This window comes from Marmota monax, unplaced genomic scaffold (assembly GCF_021218885.2).
Source record: "Marmota monax isolate L192 unplaced genomic scaffold, Marmota_monax_Labrador192_F-V1.1 WCK01_AAM20220418_F8-fsc00102, whole genome shotgun sequence".
NCBI lineage: Eukaryota > Metazoa > Chordata > Mammalia > Rodentia > Sciuridae > Marmota > Marmota monax.
The window spans coordinates 4,066,264-4,090,843 of NW_026692494.1; the positions used below are offsets into that span (position 1 = coordinate 4,066,264).

A 24,580-nucleotide genomic window follows, 5' to 3' on the forward strand; every position below is an offset into this window, starting at 1 on the left:
GCGCGTGTCCCTCGCCGCGTCCCGTCCGCCCGCCCTGAGCCGAGGACCCGATCCCAAGATGGCGGCGCCCAGCGAAAAGAGGGACGGCGGCAGCGCGGGCTGGTGGGCTGCGCTGCTGTTGGTCGTAGCGCTGAGGCAGGCGGAGGCGGTGTCCGAGCCCATGACGGTGGCGTTTGACGTGCGGCCTGGGGGCGTCGTGCACTCCTTCTCCCAGAACGTGGGCCCCGGGGTACGTGCCACCGCCGCCCCGGGCGTTTGAGCGAGGTGGTGCCGTCTGGGCGAGGGGCACCGTCCCTCGGTGGGGGGGGGGCGGTCACTGAGGACCTGGCGGGAGGCGGGGCCTCGGGGGCTCCGCGCCTCCGAGGGGCGTGGCTACAGCCCCGCCCCGGCCCACCTGTCACCTGCCCGCGGCGTCCTGGCCTCGCGACTCTGAGGTGGGGAGAGCGGCCCGAGGCAGAGGGGCAGGGGCCCTGCAGGGCCGTGCGAGGTCACCGCCGGTCCCGCAGGTGCGAGGCGGCTCCGTCCCTGGAGGCCGCGGGCCTGCGTCCGGCCCAGCTCTGCCCCGCCCGTCGGGGGTCCCCTCGGCCCGCAGCCTCCCCTCGTGCCCGCGGTGTCCGCGGTGCCAGGTGCCTCCTTATAAGGGGTGCTCGCCAGCCCTGTTCGCAGAGGACCCAGTCAGTTTTCGCTTGGCCAGGAGCCCCTGGTGCCCTTGTTTCCAAAACCCATGTCCCTCGAGGCCGTGGTTGCTGGAGTGAGTGTGGCCTTTCCCCAGAAATCAGGTGGGTTGTTTGCTGACCCTGGAACCCAGGGGTAGGAAGAGGCGGTCAGGGCAGCCGCGGTCAGTAGCCGCTGGGGCGTGTCAGGGTTGGCCTCCAGGGACTTCCTCGGAGGCGACCTGTGCTCCCTGCTAACCCGTTTTTCCTCCTTTAGGACAAGTTCACCTGCATGTTCACCTACGCTTCTCAGGGCGGCACCAACGAGGTGAGTTGTTGGGGAGTCCACATACCTTGTCACGCGGAGAGGCTCTCCAGGGGACAGTGAAGCTGGGTTACATGAGCCTCGGCTTCTGGTCATTGAGCTCCCGTGGTGAGCCACGGAATAGAAGGCCGATCGTGCTCTTTTGTCCACAGAGCGAGCGAGGGAGCTCTAGACAAGACTCGGCCATTCTCGTTGGCCTCTACCAGAGGTGCTGCATTCCTTTTCTGTGCTGAATGACAGAGTGCTACACATTTAGTGACTTTGAGCAATACCATTTGTTGTCTCTCAGGTCTGTAGAGAGTCAGGGTTGGCCCAGCTGGACACTGTGTGAAGCCAAAATCAAGGTTTCCCTCCTGGCCCTTATCTGCAGGCTCTGGGGAAAGTCCTCTTAGAGGCCTGTTGCGGTTTTAGGCAGAATTCAGCTCTTTGCGGTTGAAGGAACAAGGTTCCATTCCTTGCCGGCTGTTCTCTCCAGCTGACAGCGGAAGAGGAAATAAAGGAAAAATTCATTAAGTGGGAAGGATACAGTGTACCCTAACTGACTTTGAAGGGACCCCATTGCAAGGAGCACAGGTGGCTTCTGGGAGCTGAGAGTAAGGAAATGGGGCTTCAGTCCTACAAATGCAAGGAACTGAATTCTGCCACGACCTGGGAACGTGGAAGAGGACCCTGAGCAACAGGTGAGACACTACCCAGCCACTACCTTGGTTTCAGCCGCATGAGACTAAACAGGGCTCAGCATGCCGTGTCCTGGCTTCTGATCTGCAGAACTGTGAAGCGGTAAATGAGCGTGAGTCAGGGGCAGAGGTGCACTCTGTTGTCCCAGCTGCCCAGCAGGCCCAGGAGGAGGACCACGAGTTCCAGGCCAGCCTCAGCAACGTAGGCCCTGTTTCAAAATAAAGAGTTGAAGAGGACTGGATTGAGCGCAGCTGGGTGGCAGGGCCCTTGCCGAGCGTGTGCGCCTGGGGTCGGCACCCAGTGGGGGGTTTAAGCCAAGTCTGTGGTGACTTGTTCGTCAACATAGTGGGTTGAATGGTGTCCCCACAAAAGGTCGGTCTGTACCCAAGTCTTGAAACCCATGAGTGGGGCCTTATGTAGAAAGTGTCTGTCTTGGCTAGTGTGATTAAGTGAAGGACCTCAAGATGAAAACGGCCTCCAGGTGTCCGGTTGGGCTCTCAGTCCAGTACGAGTGTCCTGATGAGGGACACAGTGGAGATTGGCTTGATGGAAGAGGGTACACGGAGGAGACAGCCCTGCAGAGTCGGGTGTGAAGCATGTCGCTGGTCATTGAGCGACAACCAAGGGTCACTTGGAGCCCCGCAGCTGGAGGAGCAGGAAGGACCCTGCCTGGGGCCTCTGGGGGGCACAGCCCTGGCCACACCTTGATTTTGGACTTCGCTTGCAGAACTGTGAGAGCCTCCGTTTCTGTGAGCCGCTAAGCGTGTGGCGATCTATTGCAGCAGCCACAGGAAGTGAGTGCAGCAAGGGCCACGTCAGAGGAGGTGCCCTGCGATCGAGGTGGAGTCCCCTGGAGTCTGGCTGGCCCTGGAGGGACAGCAGTTAGCGTCTGAGGAGGGGCTTAAGAGAGGCACCTTCTCAGGATGTTAGGAGGTAGAGCTGCTACCGTGGAACCCGGGACAGCATCTTGCACCCCTGGGGTGACGTCCCTCCCCACCTCAGGCTGCAGGGAACGCTCTCTAATTCCAGAGCAGCCCCGTAACGACATAGCCTAGAGATGGACGCTGCTGGGAATCCCGATGGTGGACGCTGAGGGCAGGACCACTCCCAGCAGGCCGGGCCTCCGCTTGCCCAATCAGAGAAGCACATGGGTGCCAAGGGCAGGCCTCTCCCTTCTGCGCCCTGGACATTGGGGCTGGCCACTCTCTTAAGTGGGCCTCCCGGGCACCACCGGGTGTGGAGCAGTCTCTGGCCTCCACCCACTCCGGCCAGGAGAACCTTGAGTTGTAACAGCCACGAATGTCCCCAGACAGCTGCGGCGGGGCTGGCCGCCCAAGCTGGATGGTGCCTGTGGCTGCTGCCCGACAGGTGGATCTATGGGCTTCCCGTCTCCCTGCCTGCTGCCGCCTCGCGGGTGAATGCCAGGATGGATTCTGAATAAATGGCACAGACTGGGTGAGATGACCTGTGGTGTCCAGGGAGACAGAGGCACTCCTGGGGCCACAGACACTGAGGCTGCGGAGAGGCCTGGGCTCTTTGTCTGGAAGGGCAGGCCTGCGTCCCGAGGCCCGGAGGAGGTGGGAGCCGGTGGGCCGCAGGCGAGGGCAGCATCTGTGTCCCTTCACCATGGTTGGTGCAGCCAGCTGGCATCGGGGACCCAGGCAGAGGGACAGTCCTCATAGCACTGCAGGGCCAGCGACATGTGGAGCCACCAGAAAGTAGAGTCACAGGCACAGCCCCTCTGGAAAACGTCATGGCCATTTCCCATAAGTAAAGGAGCCCTGCCAACCGAGCCAGCCGCAGCAGCAACGTAGGCCCACACAAGAGTGTTCATAGCAGCGTTTTCCGCAGTGGCCATGAAGCACAGGCCACCAAGTGTTCATTGGCGAGTGAGTGGAACATGTGATGTGGGACTTCCCTGCAGTGGAATATCATTCAGTCAGGAACAGGAGAGAGGTGACCTGCTCTAGTGTGGATGTGAAAGGCCACACAGTATGTGGCTCTAGTGACAGGGAATGTCCAGGACAGGAGAGTCCAGAGGCAGGACGTGGATTCATGGTGCAAGGTTGGGGAGGGACAGGTGACTGCTCGTGGGAATGGGCTTCCTCTTGGGGTGGTGTGGGTGTTCTGGAATGGGGAGGTGGCAGGCCGCCTGGTGGTCCTGGAAGCCGCTGAGTCGTGCATGCCCCCCCCGCCCCCCCCCAGTTTGTGCTGAGGGCGGCCTCACCGAGTTGCTGAGGCTGATCTGGAACTTGTGATTCTCCTGCCTCGGCCTGCCTCTCAGGTGACTCGCCTTTAGGACCTTTAAGGACTGGGGATTGGGCTGGGGCTGGGCTCAGTGGCGGAGCCCTCGCCTAGTGCGTCCGAGGCCCTGGGTTCGATCTTCAGCACCACATTAAAAAAATAAATAAATACAAAGGTATTGGTCCAACCAAAAGAAATGTTTAAAAAAAGAAAGAGCTGGGGAAAGCCTCCTGGACCCTCCTGAGTGAATTCCCTCCAGGCACCTCATCAAATTGAAGTGTCGTGGTGTCCATAGCCCGCGGAGCCACAAACAGGTGTTTCAAATTAGAAAAAAAAAACCAACACGGGCTGAGTGGGGGGGGGGGCGCTCCCTGGTCACGGGGAGCGATGGTCCCCACACTTGTACTCCCAGGCAAAGCGCCCGCTGGAGGTGACATAGAGATGGCCTCGCCTCTAGGGACGAGAACGCTGCCATGTTAAGCCGGGGCCAGTGATCGGACTCGACGAGGGTCATGCTGGCCAGGTTGCCGGGCAGCCAGGACGCCAGGGCGGCTTTCCACCGCCATTTGGCTGGAGTCAGGAGGCCGTGAGAAGTTTCTGGGTTATTCTTCTGGGGTTAGTGGGTTTTTGTGTGTGTGTATTTTTGTTGTTGTTTTGTTTTGTTTTGTTTAAAGAGAGAGAGAGAATTTTTAAATATTTTTTTTAGTTCTCGGCAGACACAACATCTTTATTTTATTTTATGTGGTGCTGAGGATCGACCCAGCGCCCTGTGCCAGGCGAGCGCGCCACCGCTTGAGCCACACCCCCAGCCCAATGTGTGTATGATTTTTACTGTTTTTTTAGATGGTGAAGGACCTTTATTTTATTCATGTATTGATATGCGGTGCTGAGAATCCAACCCAGGGCCTCCCACATGCTGGGCGAGCCTCTGCCACTGAGCCCCCGCCCCAGCCTGGGCTGGTTTTCTGTCACCAGTCACCGGTGTCCTGCCACAGCTGCCACCCCGTGGCGCCCAGGCTCGTGGTGGGCTTCAGGGCCCATGTCGACCGCAGCTCACGGCGTCTGGGGGCGCCAGGAGCGGGGCCTGGTGCCTGTCTTATTCCCTTTCTCTGGACTCTTCTGGGAACCGGTGTCAGGCGCCGCCTTCTCTCGCCAGAGTCTCTAGACTCCTGCTCGGTTGCGAGAAGTCTCGCAGGGAGAGGCGGGCACCTAATTCGCCTGGTCACTGGTGCCCTCGGTGCGGCCTCCCTGGCCCCCGCCACTCCCTGTCCTCAGGTCCTGCACTCTGCCCTCTTGAGCTCGGCTGCCGCAGCCCGGGACGTCCCCGTGCGCTGTGTGGTCGACGGGCTGGAGCGAGAGCCTCGTGGGCTCCAGCTTCTCCCTCCTAGAAGCCTGGACCCTCCCTGGGTCGAGTCCTCCGTGGTCCCTTACCCGGGGGCTGGACCGCGCTGGTTCTCGGGAGGGGCAAGGCCTTTGGATGGGAAGTCACCAGAGCCCAGAGGCGGGCAGCTTGGCATGGGGAGTCGCTGTGAGTGACCTGTGCCGCCTTCTCCCTGCAGCAGTGGCAGATGAGTCTGGGCACCAGCGAGGACCACCAGCACTTCACCTGCACCATCTGGAGGTGAGCCCCGCCCAGCACAGGGCCCTGCTGCTGCTGCCCTGACTATGGTGGCCAGGTGCTGCCCGGGAGGCCGGAGGAGCACAGGGGCGCAGGGGGGTGTGGTCTGGTGGGAAAGCTGTGAGGGCTTCCTGAGAACTGTCACCCTGGCCCAGGGGTGGCAGGGAGCCACGGAGATAGAAGTCAGCCTTCTGAAGAACAGGCTCCGTGACAGTGAGACGCTCCCAAGGCTGTGCAGCCATCATCTCTGTCTAGTTCCAGAACATTCTGTCACACACAACAGGCCTTATCCCCATGAATAGCCACCTGTCCCTCTGTAGCCCCCGGCACCCACAAGCCTCATCCCGTCTTGGACGTCTCCTGTCACTGGGTCACGCACTGTGGCCTTGGGCCTCTGGGTCACGGAGCACAAGTTCTCAGCTCTGCCGCGGCTGCAGCGTGTGTCACAGCCTCCGTCCTCTCCAAGGGCTCTGGCAGGACCCTGGCCTGTCCAGCAGAAGGAGGCAGGGAGGTCTCAAGGCCAGCAGGCTGTTGGGCAGAGAGGCAGGGCTGGGCCGAGGGGGGATGGGAGGAGGACTGGGGAGGCACCTGTGTGGCACTTGGCAGGGTGGGCTCTGGGCCTGGGAGGAGCCGGGCCGAGTGAGCTGGGCCTGGGGGAGACGCGGGGCTTTGGCATGGGGGGCCCGAGGCCGTGGGAAGCCATTGCCTGTGCAGAGAGGCACCAGCAGGGCCTGTGGTCAGCTCCTCCTGGACCTGCCCTGCTGTGTCCCCCAGGCAGCTGTCTGAGCCGGACCCTGCCTCTGGTTCCTGACCATCCGCAGGCCACAGGCCTCTGGAATCAGACAGCCCTGCCCCACATCCCTACAGCGCTGCCCGCCCTTCCCGCTCTGGCTGTGTCCCTGCGACCTTGCCTTTCTGACTTCCTCGCGACCCTAGACGTGGTGGGACAAGGGGAGGGAGGCAGGGTTGGCCTGGGGGCCTCAGCGCTGGGTCCCTGCCCTTCTCCCCGGGCACCTTGCTCAGGCAGGCCCACAGAGCAGGCGGCCGCCGAAGGCTATTTAATGGAGGACAGGCTGTGCCATCTGACGGGGCCGCTGGCCTGCGGTTCTAGTGTTCACGGGGCATCCGGGGGAGACAGACCCCAGGGCCATCGCCAGCCCGCCGAGACCTGGTGGTGCAGCCTCCAGGGGCGCTGCAGATGCAGGGCCAGGCGCAGGGAGATCCCTTGGTGGTGACCCTCTGCTTCATGATTCCCGAGCCCGGCCTCTCTGGACGCAGCTCTGCAGGCCCACGGTGGTTGGGCCAGGGGTGCTCGACTGCGCCTGTGTCCTCCTTTCTGACCCCCAGGCTCCTCCAGCAGTGGGGCTGCTGCCTGCCAGCTGTGGTCAGGCCTGAGCGGTCACACCTTGACCCTCCGCCCAGGGTCCGGCAGTGGCCACTGAGGAAGTCACCCAGGAGATCCTCGGGTGCCCGGGCCCTCTCACGGTCCACTCCCGCAGCTGCATGGAGCCCGGCACCCAGGACCTCGTCCCCCTTGGCCTCGGGCACCTCTCCCCGCTCCCGCCGTCCCCTGGTGACCCCTCTGCTTCCACCTCGCCGCTCCTCCAGTGCCCCCAATTGAATCTCCTGTGACCCAGGCAGCAGCTCCCCGCTGCAGAGTCTGGCCGCGCCCCGCCCTCCCCGCACAGCCCCCCACTGAAATAAGGGCGTGGACTCCAAGAACGTGCAGCCGATGACCACGCGGGTCCCAGGCCCCCGAGGGCTCACGGCCAGGGGTGAGCGGCCTTCTAAATGAGCGGCCGGCGTGTTCGGCAGAGGAAGGAGGCCTGGTTTGGACGGACGCTGCCCTTCCTTCCTGGGGTCGGCAACTCCGGGAAACAGTGTCCCTGTACAGGCTCCAAACCAGCTGACCACCGCCCACGGCAGGCCTAGCCCAGCACAGGTCCTGGCGGGCTCTCTGTAGGGCTCGGGTGACCCCGGGCTGGTCTGACCTCCCCGCTTCTCCGCAGGCCCCAGGGGAAGTCCTACCTCTACTTCACGCAGTTCCAGGCTGAAGTGCGGGGCGCAGAGATCGAGTACGCCATGGCCTACGTGAGTGCGCCGCAGAGTGGCCTGGGGCACCCCGTGCTGCTCCCCGGGGCCGCAGAGCCTCAGAGCCCCTGCAGCCCCACGTGGACACCCTGCGGTCCCACCAGAGCCCCACTTGAGTCTGGGTCAGAAACAGTTTGGAAACTCCTCATATCTGCCCGTCCCCCTGGGACACGGGGCGCCACAAGGAGGTGCTGGTGCCCGAGGCCTGGCGGGCAGCAGGGGCACTGGGGCCCTCCTTGGTCACCCGGTTCTGGCAGTGATCCAGGAGTCTCCTGCCCTCTAGGTCAGCGTGACAGACCTCACCACAGCATATGCCCTGCAGGGTGACCCTTCCAAGTGACCTGCTGCCCACGCCTCCCTTTTGGCTGACTTGAAAGAAATGTTTTTGATTTTTTAACTTTAAAATTTTTTTCAGCCCTGGGAACGGAACCGGGGGCCTGGTGTGCTAAGCGCTCCTCCAGGAGAGAGCCCAGGGCGCTCCCCCGCGAGCCACCTCCCAGATGATTTACCTATTCATTATTTTTAATGTATGTGTTTTAGTTGTTGATAGAACTTTATTTTTATTTGTATGTGGTGCTGAGAATCAAACCCAGTGCCTCCCACATGCAGGCCAGTGCGCTACCACTGGGCCACCGCCCCACCCCGCCCGCCTCTCTGTTGGTTATTTAAACCTTTATTTAATTTATTTTTATGTGGTGCTGAGGACCGAACCCAGAGCTTCGCACAGGCTAGCTAGGCAAGCGCTCTCCCACTGAGCCCCGGCCACTGTTGTTTACTTAGAGACAGGGTCTCAGAGAGTTCTTAGGGTCTGAGTTGCCGAGGCTGCCTTGGACTTGCCTCCCCAGTCGCTGGGGTGACAGGCATGGCCACCAGCAAGTGTGCCCACCAGTTATGATTTTCTAAAATTACATTTAAGAGATTATGATGCTAGAATCATTTCCGTAAATTATTTTTTAAATTATGAAAGTTACGCTGTGTCCAATACTGGGGGCTTGTGTCAGGCGAGGTGTCACGTCCGCGGCTGCCCCTGGGGGGCCCTTGCCTGCTGGGGGGCACTGCCCGTCCTGCTGCTGCTCTTGTGGCTTCTAGTAACGTCTCCCTGTTCCTTTCCAGTCAAAAGCTGCGTTTGAAAGAGAAAGCGACGTTCCTCTGAAAACCGAGGAATTTGAAGTCACCAAAACAGCAGGTGGGTGACTAGAGAGGGGGCCTGAGGGGCGGGGTGAGTCACCAAGCCTTGGGGACACTGTCGCAGCACAGAAGCTTCCCCCACGCTGGGCCCACAGGGTCAGTGCCACCGTGTCGCTGTCACAGTACCTGAGCAGCTGCTCCATAAGGAAGAGAGAGTCACTTGGCTGATCTGGAGGCCAAGGGCTGGCGCTGCCTTGGCTCTGACGAGGGAGAGTGGCAGGGCCAGGTACGAAGCCAGGGCGGGCTGGGTCCCCATCCTCAGAGGCGTGACCTACCTGTGCCGGAAAGGGACCCGGGGCCTCGCGTGCCGCCAGGTGCCTAGCCCTGAGCCACACCCAGCCCCACACCTCTTGAAGGGCCCACTTCGTCTCAGCCCCAGGGACACACTCCTAGTGGCAGCAAGTGGGTTGGCCACGTGCCCGTGAGGCTGGACCACAGGGACAGGTGGACTTGAGGTGGCTTCTCCGACCACACCTGCTGTTCCTGCTGCGCATCGTGCAGCTCCTGTGGTCCCCGCTTCCCGGGAGGCTGAGGCAGGAGGATCGCCTGGGAGTGTGGGGCCAGCCTGGGCAGCACAGTGAGACCCCGTCTCAAAACTTGGAACAAAAGAAATCCCTTTTTATTTTTTTTAAAGCAATTTAAAAACGTTAACCGCGCTCGGTGCACAGGCTGTGTCCGCTCAGGCCGCAGCCCAGCTCCGCGGTGCCTGCCGCACACGAGTGTGGAAAGTCACTGCCGCTGGGCGCCCAGGGCGAGCTCCATGGGAAACAGGGCTGGGCACCCGAGGTGCCTGTGGCCTGGAGGCTGAGGGCAGCAGCATAGCCCAGGGGAGCCGGGGGCGCCGGGCAGCATGGGGTCCTCCGGGTGGTCTGAGCCCCATCAGTGTCCTCGAGCCATGTTCGGCTGTGCAGGGCAGGTGCTGAGCCAGGGGAGGGACAGAGGGTCCCCCTCAGCCGTCGCACTCACTGACAAGGGGAGAGGCCAGCGTCCTGCGGTGTTGGAAGATGATCATGGGCCACAGATGGCAGGAGCTGGCGGCTCGGCCACCCGTACCTGCTCATGCCTGGCTCTCCCCAGGCTGGCCTTCTGCACCTGGTCCCACCCGGAGCCTGCCATGTGGGGCCACTGCCAGATGCGCCTCCCCTGCCCCCCACAGCGCCCCAGGTTCCTGGGCCTCGGGTGGCATTGTGGCCGTCTGACGACGCTCTTGTCTCTTGCAGTGTCCCACAGGCCCGGGGCCTTCAAGGCTGAGCTGTCCAAGCTGGTGATCGTGGCCAAGGCCGCCCACAGTGAGCTGTGACTGCCCACCAGGCGCCGGGTCTCTCCCGCTGGAGGAGCCGGGGCCCGGCCCGGTGCTGGCTCTGCAGGAGCTCTGGTCCCCCCCGTGTCCTGGGGACCCCGCAGCTGGCACAGAGTCCCACCTCCACCACACACTGGCCCCCAGGGCCAGAACGGCTGGTCCCCATAACCAGAGGGCTCTTCTGAGGCCAGCCTGCGTCCCTGTGGGGCCCCGCCAGGCACGGGAGCCACGTGCTCCCTCTGAACCCCCCGAGCACCCGGCTCCAGGACCACCCTCCCGACAGCCGGGGAGGGACAGACTGTTCTTTTGTATTTAAATAAATAAAACCAATAAAAAGCAGCTGTGGACAGCCCCTGGCACCTACGGTCCTCCCTGCCGGACGAGGCCCGCCTGGTCATGGCATCTCCAGAGTGGACTCCCTGGGATGAAGCTCTGGCCTCGCCACTGCAGGTGGACGGCAGGACGCTGGCCCCTCGCCCAGCCCTGGTGCAGGGCTGGTTGGCTCTTGGAAGTTGGGTCACAGCAAAGGAGAGCGGCGGCCCCTCCCTGGCCACGCCCCTTGGCCACTGCGCTCCCAGCACAGGGCCTCGGCCCAGGCCTGACCTCTGGCCCCTGCTGCTGGCAGAGGAGACCGCTGAGGCCTGCTCCCGCTCCCTTGGGCCAGCCCTGGAGGTGACACTGCTGTCCCCCTGTGCAGCGCCCGAGCATGTGGGGCACCTGCCCACACCTGGAAGACGCAGAGCAAGGTGGCCCTAGACCTGTAGGTCTCCTGAGAGGAGGTCCCTGGACCCCAGGAGCGGCCTCCAGAGGGCGGTGCTAAAGGGTCCCTCCCAGGGGCCTCTGGGGGGTGACCCTCCACGCTGGGGGCAGGGGCTGCCGCAGCCTGTGCAGGACAGTTGAGAGCTGATGGCCACCCCTAGGACACAGGACCGGGGGTGCCCTGTGCAGGGACAGCCACAGCCTCTAAATCAGACTGGCCGCGCGTCTGAGTGGAGCTGAGGTGAATCCCAAGTCGCGGCCCGTCGTGCCCTGCAGCCGTGCATGTGACCAGTGGGGCAGAAATGGAACTCGTCACCCAGGGCCACAGACATGGCCTTCACACCAACCTCAGCTGGAGAGAAGCGCAGCGGCACAGGAGCTGATGGCGCCAGGAGCATGTCCTGGTCCACGTCACGCACAGGCGCTCTGCGCTCTCCAGGGCTTGAACTAAGTCTCGGGTTCCTGGAGGAGTGGACAGGCAGCGGGGCAGCCCGCCATGGCCTCTCCGGCTCAGCCTGGGGCTTCTTGGGGACACCAGGGTGGGCCCCTGCCCTGGTGTTAGAGGGTCCCCTCGGCAGGCAGAGGCAGGAGCTGCTCTCAGCAAAAGCTCTGGGTGGGGGAGCGGAAGCCATGCCCCGAGGGCCACCCTGAACTTGGCTCTGACCGCGGCAGTGGGCAGCAGGAGAGCCAGGGTCTGGAGGAGCAGGTGTCCCCTGCAGGGCTCCGCAGGTGGCACGGTGCCCGGACGAGGCTCTGGAGCCCTGTGCGGCTCCTGCTTCCGTGGTGGCAGCTGGCACGGACTCCCCAGGTGCCAGGTAGCCCCGCCCCGCCCACCCGGCCTGGGGGGGCACAGGCATCTGTTGCCACCTTCACCCTCAATGCCAGGCTTGCCCATCCCAGGCACCCGACAGCTGGTGGAGACAGCCTGGCCTCCCAGCGGGCACGCGCAGATGTCTCCACCCCACCTGTGCACGGCCAGGCCAGGCCTCTGCTGACCACGGACCTGGGCCTGCTGCGTGTGGCCGTGCTGTCCCGGCCGCACCCAGCCCTGCAGTCCCGGAAAGAAAATGTTGATTTCCATCATGAAATTATGATTAAAGGACACGCTCAGATGGCTTTGCCCCACCCCGAGTCGGGGTTGCGCTTTGTCCTGGCCTCCGGAGTTGGCCAGCGGTCCTCAGCACCTTGTTTTGTTGAAATGTCACCTTGCTCTGCCTCCACGGTCACCTGACGTCCTCGCTTGTGCGTCTGGGCCCACGTTCCCCATATGGGGACAGCGCTGACAGGGACACCCCTTCCAGAGGCGGCCCCTCCCAGGGCCAGGGGGAACGTGGACTGGGGGACAGTTTGACCCGTTGCACTCTTTCCTTCAGTGACCTGCTTGGGTGACTGGTGTCCAGCACCAGGACCGGGAAGCCCTGCTTTGGAAACCCATGCAGTGGTTTGAGGGGAGCAGGCCGGTGGCCTGCGGTCAGCCCAGGACATGGAACGGGGAGGACCACAGGTGGCCTGAGCAGGCAGTGGCTCTGGGCGGGAAGCACCTGGGCCTGATGGGCGCCTGCCTATCACACAGGGTGGGGAGGAGGGCGCCACGGGTCCTCGGAGCTGCTGCTGCAGGAGCTGGGACGGGTGGCCCGGCGGGTTTGGCTGGAGGGACAGCGTCCAGCCGAGTCTCGGACGCCGCCCGGGGGTCAGATGCTGTCCTCGTCCAGCAGCCTGCCGAGGCCCTCGCAGATCCCGCGGAGGTGGGAGCGGTAGGGCTCAGCCGGGCCGTAGAGCGCGGCCAGGAAGTCGCAGTTGGCCACGTGGCTGAAGACGTGGTTGATGCGGCCGTGGGACTTGGCGGTCAGGTGCGGGCCGGCGGCCTGGTGCAGCAGGTCACGGCACTCCTGCAGCCCAGCCACCAGCACGCGCCGGTCGAAGGTGAAGGCCACCTGGTGGAAGCTGAGCGCGGTCAGGGCCAGGCCGCGGGCCCTCTGGCGGAAGCGCCCCAGTAGCTCCAGCTCGCGGCTGCCCAGCTGCCCGGCGCGCAGCAGCACGCCCAGCTTCACGACCACCTTGACCAGGTTCTTCACCACCTTCTGCGCCTCCTTGCGGCTGCGCGTGAACTCCTTGGTGGCCCGGTACAGCTCGTCCAGCACCTGGCTGCTGGTGTCGTCCAGGAGCACGGCCACCGTGGCCTTGGACGCCATCTTGCTCAGGACCTTCTTCTGGGCCTGCAGGGCCAGACTCTTGGTGCTGAAGGTGTCCATGGGCCCTGCTGGGGCAGACAGACCACGCGTCAGCCGCCCCGCCTCGAGTGCCCGCTGCCCTTCCCGTCTGTGGACGCCTGGGCGGGGAGGGCTGTGGACAGTCAGCCCCAGCAGACCCTGAGGGGCACAGGGGCATCTGTCTCCTTAAAAAGAGTTAGAGTGTTGGAGTCAAAGGAAGGACTGCGGAATGGTGGACCGGGAAGGCCTTCCAACTGTGCCATCCACAGCGCCCGCGGCAGCTCCCCAAAGCCCCTGCGCCCGGCCGTGAGCTGAGGGGCTCAGGGCGAGTGGCAGCGGGATCCTGGCCCCTGTCCCGCCCCCCACTCCCCAGTCCCCTCCCGCAGCTCGATGAGAGGGACCTGGTGAGCAGCCCCCTTGCCCCAGCCCCCTCCCTGCAGGGCCAAGACAGACAGACGGACAGCTGGACAGAGAGCTCGGAGGCTGCAGGGTCAGAACAGGCTGCGGGCAGCCCCCGGGCAGTGGGCTCTGCGCTGCTCCCACTTCCCGCTGCTGCCCGCCAGGGCCCAGGCAAGGGCCAGGTGCGGCGGGCCAGCTCTGGGGAGCAGGGTCTCTGTCCGGTCCTTCGTGCCAGCGGCCCTGGGGCTCCCCCTGACTGCCCAGCTGCAGGGCTGGCCTGGCCCTTCTGCTGGAGACCAGCGGGCAGCTCCGCAGGCCCAGGGCTGCCGCCTCCCTGGGTGACCCTGAGTACCTCCCAAGGCCCAGGCCCAGGCCCAGACCCTGCCCTCCCTGGAGACCACCCCAGGAAGCCGTCCTGAGCCCCAGGAGGGTGAGGCCCTCCTCTGAGCAGTGGCGCCCACGGGTCCCCTTCTCCACTGTGTCCTTAGAGACTCCAGAACCTTCTGCCTGAAGAGCCAGGAGGAGGGGCAGTGTGTGACCCACCCCCAGGGCCCTGGTCCCCTCCTGCACCACCCCAGGGCCAGCCAGGCCAGGATGCCAGGCAGCCCCACCCCCTGGAAGCCCCCAAAGCCTTTCTTTGTGCCAGCTCAGGCCCCAGGAGGCGGCCCGGCCGCAGCCGCCCTCAGAGGTCAGGGCAGGCCTTCCCTGCCCCCGCCTGTCACTGGACCCTGCTCTCCACAGGCCAGTGCCCTTGACCCAGTGCCACGTGGCAGCCACATGCACCGTGCCACTATTCCTACCAGCTGCTGGGTTGGTGGCCCATCCTGCAGAAAAGGGACAGGCTCAGAGAGGCTGAGCTGCCCACCCAGGACCACACAGCGAGACGCCACCGGCTGCCTCAGACCCTCGGAACCCAGCCCCCTGCATTCCCTGATGCCCACAAAGGGTCCCGAGGCTTGGAGGTCAGGAGTGTCCCCTGCCACTGAAGGCCTGCTCCCCCTGGCCTCCGGGGCACGCGGCACAACTCCCTGAGTCTCAGTCCCCGTCCCCAAGATGCAGACAACTGGAACCAGCTTTGTCCTGGGCAGAGGCTGGTCAAGGCAGCGTCCCCGGGGCGAGATCCCAGCGCTTGGGCCTCTGGGCACAGGCTGCTCTCGAGAGAGCAGCCGGGGCTTCAGCTGGCCACCTGGCCTGAAGGCCTGCCCCTCCTCCTGCCGTCTTCTCTAGAACATTCCGCTCCCTCCACCTGGAACTCCCCTCCCCCAGCAGCCAGCGAAGTCACTGTCCCCGGTGCCCTGGGCACCTGTCGTCGAAGCCCCAGTGCCTTGGTTCTGTGTTCCCTGCCGGGAACAGCGCGGGGGACAGGAAGCCAGCAAACACCGGGACCGGAACCTGGGCTGCAGGGACAGGTGAGGGCACGGGGCCTTCCTCTGCCTCCAGGAAGGAGGCCCAGGAGCCCAGGAGCCCCCGTCCTCCTGCCCACCTCAGAGGCTGTGCGCCCCTGGGTGGAGCCCCGCCCTTCTCTGGGCCTCGACGGCCCACCTGCAAGTCTGAAGTTGGTTCGAGGGGAGCTGGGCCGTGGGCAGGCGTCAGGAGGGGCCAGTCCCAGAAGCACCCCCCACGGGGAGAGGGGCCGAGGACAGAGCAGCTGCGGCCTCCCCTCCCGGCCCGCTGGGCCAGCCCTGGACCTAGGACACCTGGGGCAGCCGGCTGCGCGGCCTCCCCTCCTCCTCCCTGACCCATTGTTCTAGAGAGTCCCCCACCACCAGACAGGCAAGTGGCCACTCTCCCAGGGGACAGGGCTATGGACCAAAATAACCCAGGCCTTCCTTCCTGCAGGAGGCAGGGGGCCACCAGCCGCAGGCAGAGCCTCCCCTGGGGCCTCTCCCCAGCACCAGCGTCCCTGGTCCCTGCTCACCAACCACTGTCCCATGTCATTGTGAGCCAAGGCAGCGCGCTGCAGCTTCAGGAACTTGGCTCACCACCCACTCAGTGGCTCAAAAAGCCTTTAGGGAGCACCAACTGTGTACAAGGCACCAGGAACACGGCAAGCACCAAAAGAGACCCTGTCCCTGCCTTCCCAACGTCCCAGTCCCGGCCACCGTAAGGTGAGACCAGGAGGGCAGAGCGGGGGCCGGCGCCCAGCACCAAACCAACCCCCATGAAGGGACTCACCCGGCGCGGTCCACGCACACCGAGCACCGTCTGGCCACCAGCAGGAGCAGGGTGCACTATGGATGGACCTGAGGACCTTGTGTTCGGTGACAGCAGACACACAAGGCCACAGCGTGTGACCCAGTGACAAAAATGCCAGGACGGGGGGGGGGGTCCAGAGACGAGTTGTGGACCTGTGGGTGCAGGGCTGGAGGAAGCTCGTGGGGCAGGCGCCTTTTGTGGTGATGGAAGGTTCTGGAACTCGACAGAGGTGGTGGCTGCACAATCTCGTGAACCCCTGAACTGGAGGCTGAAGTGGCGAGTTCTGTGGCCTGGGAATCCCGTCTCACTGGGCTGATCACTTAATGTCCGTGCCCTTACTGTGTTTTACAACTCACTCTATAAAACGATCAATAATCCCAGGAGCCGGGCACGGTGGGCCACGCCTGTCATCCCCCGGCTCGGGAGGCTGAGGCAGGAGGACCGCGGTTCAAAGCCAGCCTCAGCGATGGCGAGATGGAAAGCAACTCAGGGAGACCCTGTCTCTAAACAAAACACAAAACAGGGCTGGGCAGTGGCTCAGGGGAGAAGTGCCCCCGAGTTCGATCCCCGGTGTCAAAAAAGAAAAATAAATAAATAAGTAAATCTAAGGAATCAAACATCAGAATTTGACCCAAACTGTAATTCAGAAAAAAAAAGAAAAAGAAACTATTACACAAACTGAGGTTTGTAAATGGCTTCCCTGTTGCCAGGCGCACAGTGGGGCTCAATACGTGTTTCATTAAAGGGAAATTTCCATCCTAAAAGGCTGGTGGCCCTCGCTGATGGGACAGTGAGTTCCGGTGGCCCCGTGTGGCTAACCCCATCCCAGGACAGTCCAGCTCCCGCCTCAGGGGCCACACTGCAGGACTGTCCTCAATCTCTGAGCCACGCACAGGCCGCCTGGACGTGGTGGAGCCGAGAGGCTGCTCTGAGCGTGGCTGGATGCCCGGGGTCCCTGCCCCTGCCCGCCACATGCAGAACATCCTGTTTTTCTCACACAGAGAGGACCCTGCAGATGTTTTTCCCCATCCCTGGGTCTGACCCCAGGGTGCTCTGCACTGGCCACACCCAGCCCTCTTCACATTTTGAGACAGGTCTTGCTCAGTTGCCCGGGCTGGCCTCAGGCACGTCAAGAGTTGGCAGGAGGGCTGGGGAGGTGGCTCAGCGGTAAGCGCTCGCCTGGCGTGCGGGGCGCTGGGTTCGATCCTCAGCACCACATAAAATAAAGATGTGTGTCCACCGAAAACTGAAAAATAAATATTAAAAATTCTCTCTCTCTCTTAAAAAAAAATAAAGCAGCTGTGAGTGACACACCTACTTAAAAAAATTAAAAAGTGGCAAACTGTGATCCCCTGCCTGTTTTGTCAATAAAATTTTTTGGTTTTTTGGCTTTTTGGGTCCTGGGGATTGAACTCGGGGCCCTCGACCACCAAGCCCCACCCGCAGCCCTATTTTGTATTTTATTTAGAGACGGGTCTCACTGAGCTGCTTAGGGCCTCACCATTGCTGAGGCTGGCTTTGAACTCACCATCCTCCTGCCTCAGCCTCCCAAGCCACTGGGATGACGGGTGTGCGCCACTGTGCCAGGCAGCCAATGAAGTTTCACTGGCACTCAGGCACACCCCTTCATTCCCACAGTGGTCTCCACACGACGATCTACTGTGTGGCCCTCTCTAAAACACCTGCCAGCCCTGGTCTAGACACCCAGCAGAACAGTGAAACGAACCCGCCGTGTGTCCTCGGCCGATTCCCACGGTGTAGGTCGCCCTCGTCGGCCCAGTGCGGCCTGCTAACTGGGTATCAGGGATCACCGCTGGAGGTGACGCCTGTCACTGCCACCGAACACCGAGAACCGCCGGAGCAGGGAGCAGCCACGTGCTGTGAGGTAGTGGGAAGTCCCTGTCTAAACACTCACCCCTCTTGCTCTTTCATGTCACAGCACATTGAACAGGGTCCCCGCACTCAGAACTCCCGCACCCAGAGCTCCGATTCCGTGGGACTCACACGCCGGCCGAGCTGTGCGACCATCGCTTCTACCTCGTGCCAGAACATTCCATCGTCCCAAAAGGAGCCCGCCCCAGGAGCAGCCCCTGCCCCCAGCCCTGCACCCAGGGGTCCCCGTGCCACCTGTGCACTCTTCTGTCATGTCCGTCTCCCTCACCGGGTGACACCTTGTGCATCGGGCCCTCACTGGTCCTCAGGGCCACCCACGTCCCGCTGGGTCACCTCACTCCTCTCTGTTCCCTGCCTTTACCCTCTTTCCTGGGGGGCTGGCGGGCTCTGCGCTCCTGGGCCGCACCCAGCCCCCTTTATTTTAACAGGATCTATGTCCTGGGGCGCATGTTCCGTCATTTCTAACAACCGCGTGTTTAACAACGAGATGGCAGAGTGCCTGCCAACCCAGCAGTGGCCCCGTACAATGGCTGCCACGTGTCACCACCCCGGGGCACCCCCGTCCCATGAATTCTTCATGTCCCACACAAAGGATGTCAATAATTGATGGCGGCTCAGCAGGGCCAGCCGGCCCCGCCTCTCCCTCCCAGCCCTGCTGCGGTGTCCCAGGGTGGCCTCAGCCCACCACGCCTACCCTGCCATCCACCCCTCAGGCCTTGGGAGCAGGGCCACCTGCCCTGCAGCAAGTGACAGAGGGGCCTGCCACACCTGGGGGCCACCAATGGTTCTCAAACTGGGTTCTCCAGGTCCTCAGGAGCCACCCCGAGAACGGGTGGGGTCCTCCTGCTGGCTGTCCTGGGGGACGTTCTCCACTGTAGAAAGCTGGGGGCCAAAATTCGACACTGGGACACCACAGCCCACCGCCAACCTGCAGGGGACAGACGGCTGCGGCTCGGCGTGGGCAGAAGGTCTTCAACAGCAACAGAAGCCTGAGGGCAGCGCACAGGAAAGCGCCCTCAGAGGTGCCCCGGCTGGCACCCCCTCCCCCTCCACGCCTCCATCCTGGCCCCTATGCTCTGGCCCAACTCCCTCCCACGCCAGCCAGAGGGCGCCCGGGAGCCCCGGGTCAGGCCCCTGCCTCCTCTGCCCACAGCCCTCCACCTCCCACCTCCCCAGGGCTCAAAGTCAGGTGGCCCCTGGGCCCACAAGGCCCTGCTCCTCCTGCCCAGTCCCCTCTACCTTGCATTCCCCTGCCGCAGCCACTTAGCTCCTTGCTGTGCCTCCAACAGGCCAGGCTTGTCCCGCCCCAGGGCCTTTGCACAGGCTGTACCTCTGCCTGGAGTGCTTCCCCACAGGTCTCCATGTGGCGGTTTCTTTGATGTCACTGAGGCCTCGGCTCCTGTGTCACCTTCTCAGAAAGCCCTCCCAGATTCCCATTCAGACAAACGTCCCCATTTGTCTGGCCTGTTCCTCATCATGCAGCTCCAACAAATCACAGTGATTTTTCTGGAGGAGCCACAACCACTTCCCCACCCCAAGTGGAGCCAAGTGCGGGCGGGCACCACGTCCCCTTCTGTCAGCTGGGTCCCTGGTCCCTGCACCAGGTTGACTTGTCAGAGGTGCCAGGACCCATTGGTTGAATAAATAAGCAGAGGGGCACAATGTCACAGATGTCATCCAAGGGCCCCATTGGCAGCCAGAGAGACTGAGGGCCAAGACAGACAAAGGGAGGCACCGCTGAGTAGAGGTGGCCTGGCAAGCTCCGCTGGCCCACCCTGGCCCTTGGGAGTGGGAGCTCAGGGGCAGGTGCCCTCAAGGGGCCCTTGGCGGGGACTCACGGGACTCCCACCCTCCCAGCCCCCCATCATCTCAGGCCTCTCCAGAAGGACAAGGAGACCCGTGGGGAGCTGAGGCTCGCACCCTCGCCAGAGGCACCTGAGCTAGGCCCCCTGGTGGGGTTCCAGGGAGGATGTCCAGTGCGGGCTGACCCTGTGCGGGGCAGTGGGCACACTGGTGACTGCACCAAGACCCCCGCTCCTAGGCCTCCCCCAGCACCTGGCTGCACCCCACAGCACGAGCCGTTCTGGAGCACCAGACTCTGGGTGGGTCGCTCCAGGACACCTGGAGTTCTGACCTCAGGGTACACTCTCCCGGCCCTGGACCCCCCACACTGAACCAGGCAGCAGGCAACAGCGGCCCCACTGGGTGGGAGCCTGCTCAGGCCTCGGCTGAGAAACCAGGCCCAGGGCACCCGTCCCACCCAGGGCCACTGTGGCTCCAACAGCCACCTGGCTAGTCCCTTCGCTTAGGGGCGCTGCCTGTTGTCCAGTCAGTGCGTGGTCCAGCACTCAACAGCCACTGGCCGCGCAGCCTCCGGCCAAGCCCAGGTGTCCCGGGGCTGGGTGCAGCTCCGCGTTCCTGGGTTCGCCTCCTCCACCCTCCGCTGCTGGGCAGGTTCTGGCCCAGCCCATCTTACTCAACTTGTTACGTTTGAAAGGTGGCGCCTGTGAACCTGCCGGGTGGCGGCAGGCGCAGCATGGGCCATGGCCCTGAGGCTAGGCAGGTCTGCGAGGCTGGCCCCAGGGGTGGCCACGGGAGGGAGCGTGGTCCTGCGCTGAATCCTCGCGAAGCCCTGTCACTGTACAGAGGAAACCAAGACCTGGAGAATGAGCTACCTGTTCAAGTGCCACCGCGGCCGGCAGAGTCGGGTCTACCTGAGCTCCCCAACCACTGGGCTGCCCGGCTCAGACCCTACGGCCACCAGCTGAGCTCCTGAAGTGACCACAGAGGCCTGTTTAAGGCTGGGGCTGCTCCCCACAGGGAAGATGCTGAGGAAAGGAGAATCAGGTGGACAGCAGACTCCACCCCTGTCGCCGGTCTTCTCCTGGCCATTTGCTGGCTTCCTTCCAGGCCTCAGTTTACCCTCATGGGAAATGGGCCCAGTGAGCCACCACAGAAGAGGCCAGGAGGCCGGAGACGCACGTCAGGATGCCTGCTAATGACCTCGGCGGCGGACAGCCCCAGTTCACTGCTAGTAACACTGAGTCCAAGGCCTCAGGCCACTGGCGAGCTTGCAGGGCCTGGCCCTGGCTGTCCTGGGTTCCTGGACCAGCCAGAACCCAACTCATTCCCACCTGCACACCTCTGGCGGCGCTGCCCACCACCCGGAAGGCCCTCCAGATCCGGAATCTGTCCAAGCACCTGCTGCCCTGCACTGTTAAAGGGGCAGAGTCCATCAAAGTCCCCAGGGGGTTGGGCACTGGTCCCAGAGCGGGTCCCCACGCCTGAGGTGAGGGCAGTTCAGATCCAATCTGTCTTCCCCTAACTCATAAGGCCCAAGAGTGCCCGAGACGGGCGGGGGGGGGAAACTGAGGGAGGAATGCAGACAGGCAGATGTAGGGTGCAGGGACATGAGGGAGGGGGGTGGGGACATGAGGGAGGGGGGGACAGAGGGCAGCCAGGCGAGGGGCCACCCGGCACTGCTTGCTCACCTGCTCCCCGGGGCGCTACAGTGCGATCACGATCCGTCCACCGCCTCCGTAGGGCCGGGACCTCTTTCCGCGGCTGCGGGACCTTCCCCGGAGGTTGGGGGACTGGGCGGGGCGGGCAACTTGACCACGCCCACTGTCACGCCCCCGCTAAACTCCGCCCCCGTTCCTCTCCCTCCCGCGCGGAAGAGAACGGGGCGGGAGTTTGGTCCTGGCTCAACCAATGGAAGCGCGGGCGACGTACAAAGGGACCAATGAAAGCGAGTCTCTGCGGCGGGGAACTGGAGGGGGCGGAGCTCGGGGCGGGGCCAGGCGCTGGGGGATTCCTCCGGAATCTCTGAGGGGCCGGATGCGGGGGCGCGGCGGCCCGGGGGGCGCCAGCCAGGGGAGGGGCGGAAGGGCAGCGAGCGAGAGAAGGGGGCGGGGGACCCCGAGGCACTGACCAGGGGAGAGCCAAAGGAAATGCACCCCACGAGGCTCTGCGCCGGCGCCGTCCACTCTGGAACCCGGCCACCCACCTGGGCAGGAGGAGTTCGGGCAGACGCGCGTCCCAGCCCGGCAGGGCGCCTTCCAAGTCGGTCACCTGGAGCCCGCAGCCCCCAGGTGCAGCCTGTTCCGTGGGAATGAGGATGAGCGTCCAGGCTGCCAGCGGGGCGGGGCGACAGGGCCAGCTGGCCCCCCAGGAGGACGCAGCTGCGAGTCCTGGGAATCGGGCCCTGGAGCGGCTCCCAGCTCCCCAGTGCACCATTTCCTCCCCGCTCTCCTGCCCCATCTCTGGGTCCCAGTGCAGCTAGGACCTGGAAGCCGCAGCAACTACTCCGCGTCCTCCCAGTAGCCACACAACTAACGTTTGTTGAGTGCCACCCTGACAGGGGAGGCGCAGGCGGACCCTGGCACAGGGCCTCACGGGGCAAAAATAAACATCCCATTAGGGAGGCAGAAACCGAGGCTCAGAGAGGAAAGCCAACTTCCCGAGGCCACACGGGCACATGGCTGGGCCAGGATTCCAGCCCAGAGGTGCCCGGGGCTTCTCTAGCATCCGGAGCCTCCCCCAGCCCCTCCACTGGCGTGGCCTGCCCTCTCCCTAGCTCCACTTCTGGGCCTGGTCACTCTTGCTTATGGCCACCCTTCCTGACATTTTAGAGTGGCCAGCAGCACCCCTGGCTTCCTCGCACTCCGTGCCAGGAGCACCCCAGGACCCTCCAGGTCGTGATAACCAAAAAATGTCCCCTGGCACTGCTGGGTGTCCCCTGCAGGGCAGTTGCACTGGTGGGGGGGATTCTTTACGCCCCCAGGCCACAAACTTCATGGGGTGCCCGAGCAGAGGGGCTGTTTCTAGCATCTCCTCACATCAAAGAAAATGGCTTCACTAAGTCTGGGATGGGTGCCTGTGGGCACCGAGTGACTGAGGTGGGTTCAGGGACAGTTTTGTGGGCTGTGCTCTCTGCAGTGGTCGGCGGCACCTGGCACGGGCAGGACACGGCTCACTCACCTCAGAGCTCTGCCATCACCTGCCTGCCCGAGTTTGCGTCTCTGAGCCTCAGTGTCCCCACCCATGTGACGTGAGAATAAAAAGCCTTCGGGTCCTCAAATGAGGCAGGGGATCTAAAAAGTGCCCTAAGGATGCAGAGAGAGGGGAGCCCTTGCACTGCAGCTGAGCGGCAGAACGGTGTGGCCACACTAGGACAATGGCCAGTCCTCCAAAGCTGGGCAGAGTCACCACCACCCACTGCTGGGTGGTGCCCACGGAAGTCAAAGGCAGGACCCGGGTACCTACCTACTGTGTGCGGTGTTAATAGCAGCACTGGGCCCTGGAGCCAGAGGGAGCCACAGGAGGGCGGCCTCTGCCTGCCGCTGGGGGGTGGACCCACACTCAGCTCCGCCCTCGCTGGGCTCCTCAGCCTTGAAAAGGAAAGGAATTCTGACACCGGACACGGTGGATGAAGCTTGGAAACATCATGCTGAGTGACATGCACCAGACACAGAGGGACCCTGCAGCCTCCACCCCAGGAGGTCCCTGGAGTGTCAGAGCCACCGAGATGACTTGGGGAAGCAGCTAGATGGGTGCAGGGCAGGAGGGGACAGAGCTGGTGTTGGAGGGGCAGAGCCTCAGCCTGGGGAGACGAGGAAGCCCTGGAGGTGGGCAGTGGGGACAGCTATGTGGCAGTGCCACTGTGCCTGATGCCCCCTGGGGGGACCCTGGAGGCAGGATGTTTCGCCATGTGCTGTGCTGGGGACAAACCCAGGACACTACACTGAGCTCCATCCCAACCTCTTTTTTAAGTTTTATTTTGAGACAGGGATTTGCTAAGTTACCCAGTCTGGCCTTGAACTTAAGATCCTCCTGCCTCAGCCTCCCGAGGCACGAGGACTACAGGTGTGGCCACTGCTGTGGGCTGCTTGGCTCTAGCACCTCTTGTCCACATTTTGCTTTAGTTCATCTTGACCAGGCCTCCTCCTTGAGACCATCAGGTCCGCCACAGGGACAAAAGGACAGACACCCTCGAGAGGCCTTTGACAGCTGGGCACAATAGCCCCGTAAGCAATGTCTGTCCGAAAGTCAGTGCTGCCAGCTTGGTCATCCTTAAGTTTGTCCCACCTGCTTGGTCCCCTTCAAGACTGATGACATCAAGAAAAGAGTAACTAAGGTGGTCCCAGGATTTGCAGGGACATTCAGCTGTCCCTGGAGCAAGGCCGGGACGACCCAGCCATTGCCCTCACCTTCCAGGAGCAGCAGGGCCTGGCAGCGGGTCCCCCCATGGCGGGACCTGGAGCTGGCCCTGAGCGGGAGCAGTCCCTCCTGGGATGGTGGGCCCAGCGATGACCGCCTGCAGTCGGTGGAGATTCACCGCAGGCCCCAGCCACATCAGATCCCAGGGAATGGAGACCCCGTGCCCCCAACACAAGGGCAGCCTGAACCCTCAGGGAGGCCCCTCCCATGGATCCAAGGCCCCTATTTAGGTTTTGGCTACATCCTACTGTCTTGTCTTATTGTCACTGGGTCAGAAGTTCTCTGGGATCATTCCATGTCACATTTCACAGATGACAAAGAGGCCCAGAGAGAACAAGTGATTTGTCCAGGGCCACACAGCCAGAGGCTTGCAGGGGTGGATTAGGGCCTCATGGGATCTGACTCCAAGTGAGGGTCCAGCCCTGGGGCAGCTGCATCCTGGGGGTCCCCCGCTGGGCAAGGGGGGGGGGGGTGGGAGGAGCAGGGAAGCATAGTGAGTGGGTCTGGGTTGCGTGTGCAGCTGAGGGGACTGGGCTCAGAGCACGAGGGTTCTGGGGGGAATGATCTTGCCTGGCCAGGTGGCCCTGGGTCCGGGATCTGGCCCATTGGGGTTGGGACTCGGGCCAGGCCCTGCTCTGCTGGGGCTGGGGCCAGTGCCGCCCAGAGCTGAGGTTCAGAGGGGGCTCAGCCCATGTCGGGCGCCCTGGGATCAGGATCCGCCTGCAGTGGGGGCTTCCACGGGGGTGGGAGCTCAGCCCAGAGTCGGCCCAGCCGGCGACAGGGTGCTCTGCGCGGAGCTGGGGACGC

The 24,580-nt window shown here is 63.4% G+C and overlaps 2 protein-coding genes and 1 long non-coding RNA gene across 6 annotated transcripts; 2 read left to right on the forward strand and 1 right to left on the reverse strand.

The window, feature by feature from the left end:
* Positions 1-12: 12 nt before the first annotated feature.
* Positions 13-10,436, forward strand: Mydgf (myeloid derived growth factor). Its single transcript, XM_046444047.2, has 6 exons — positions 13-229; positions 931-981; positions 5,460-5,521; positions 7,528-7,609; positions 8,723-8,795; positions 10,018-10,436. Exons 1-6 carry the CDS (start codon positions 59-61, stop codon positions 10,095-10,097), a joined length of 519 nt encoding a protein of 172 aa, XP_046300003.1. The 5' UTR covers positions 13-58; the 3' UTR covers positions 10,098-10,436.
* Positions 990-1,897, forward strand: LOC131424164 (uncharacterized). The gene is made up of 2 exons (XR_009226763.1): positions 990-1,658; positions 1,747-1,897. It is a non-coding gene; the product is annotated as an uncharacterized LOC131424164 (long non-coding RNA).
* Positions 9,395-22,857, reverse strand: Tnfaip8l1 (TNF alpha induced protein 8 like 1). Of its 4 annotated transcripts, none has more exons than XM_046444044.2 (3): positions 22,820-22,857; positions 21,561-21,652; positions 9,395-13,113 (listed from the first exon to the last, which is right to left on the reverse strand). In XM_046444044.2, the coding sequence occupies exon 3, from the start codon at positions 13,106-13,108 to the stop codon at positions 12,548-12,550; it is 561 nt and encodes a 186-aa protein (XP_046300000.1). In that variant the 5' UTR covers positions 13,109-13,113; positions 21,561-21,652; positions 22,820-22,857; the 3' UTR covers positions 9,395-12,547. The 4 variants fall into 4 exon arrangements, with proteins under 4 accessions (XP_046300000.1, XP_046299998.1, XP_046299997.1 ...); XM_046444042.2 differs by lacking the exons at positions 21,561-21,652; positions 22,820-22,857 and adding exons at positions 18,483-18,543; positions 18,794-19,389; XM_046444041.2 differs by lacking the exons at positions 21,561-21,652; positions 22,820-22,857 and adding an exon at positions 21,046-21,266 and having other exon boundaries at positions 9,395-13,116.
* Positions 22,858-24,580: the final 1,723 nt, after the last annotated feature.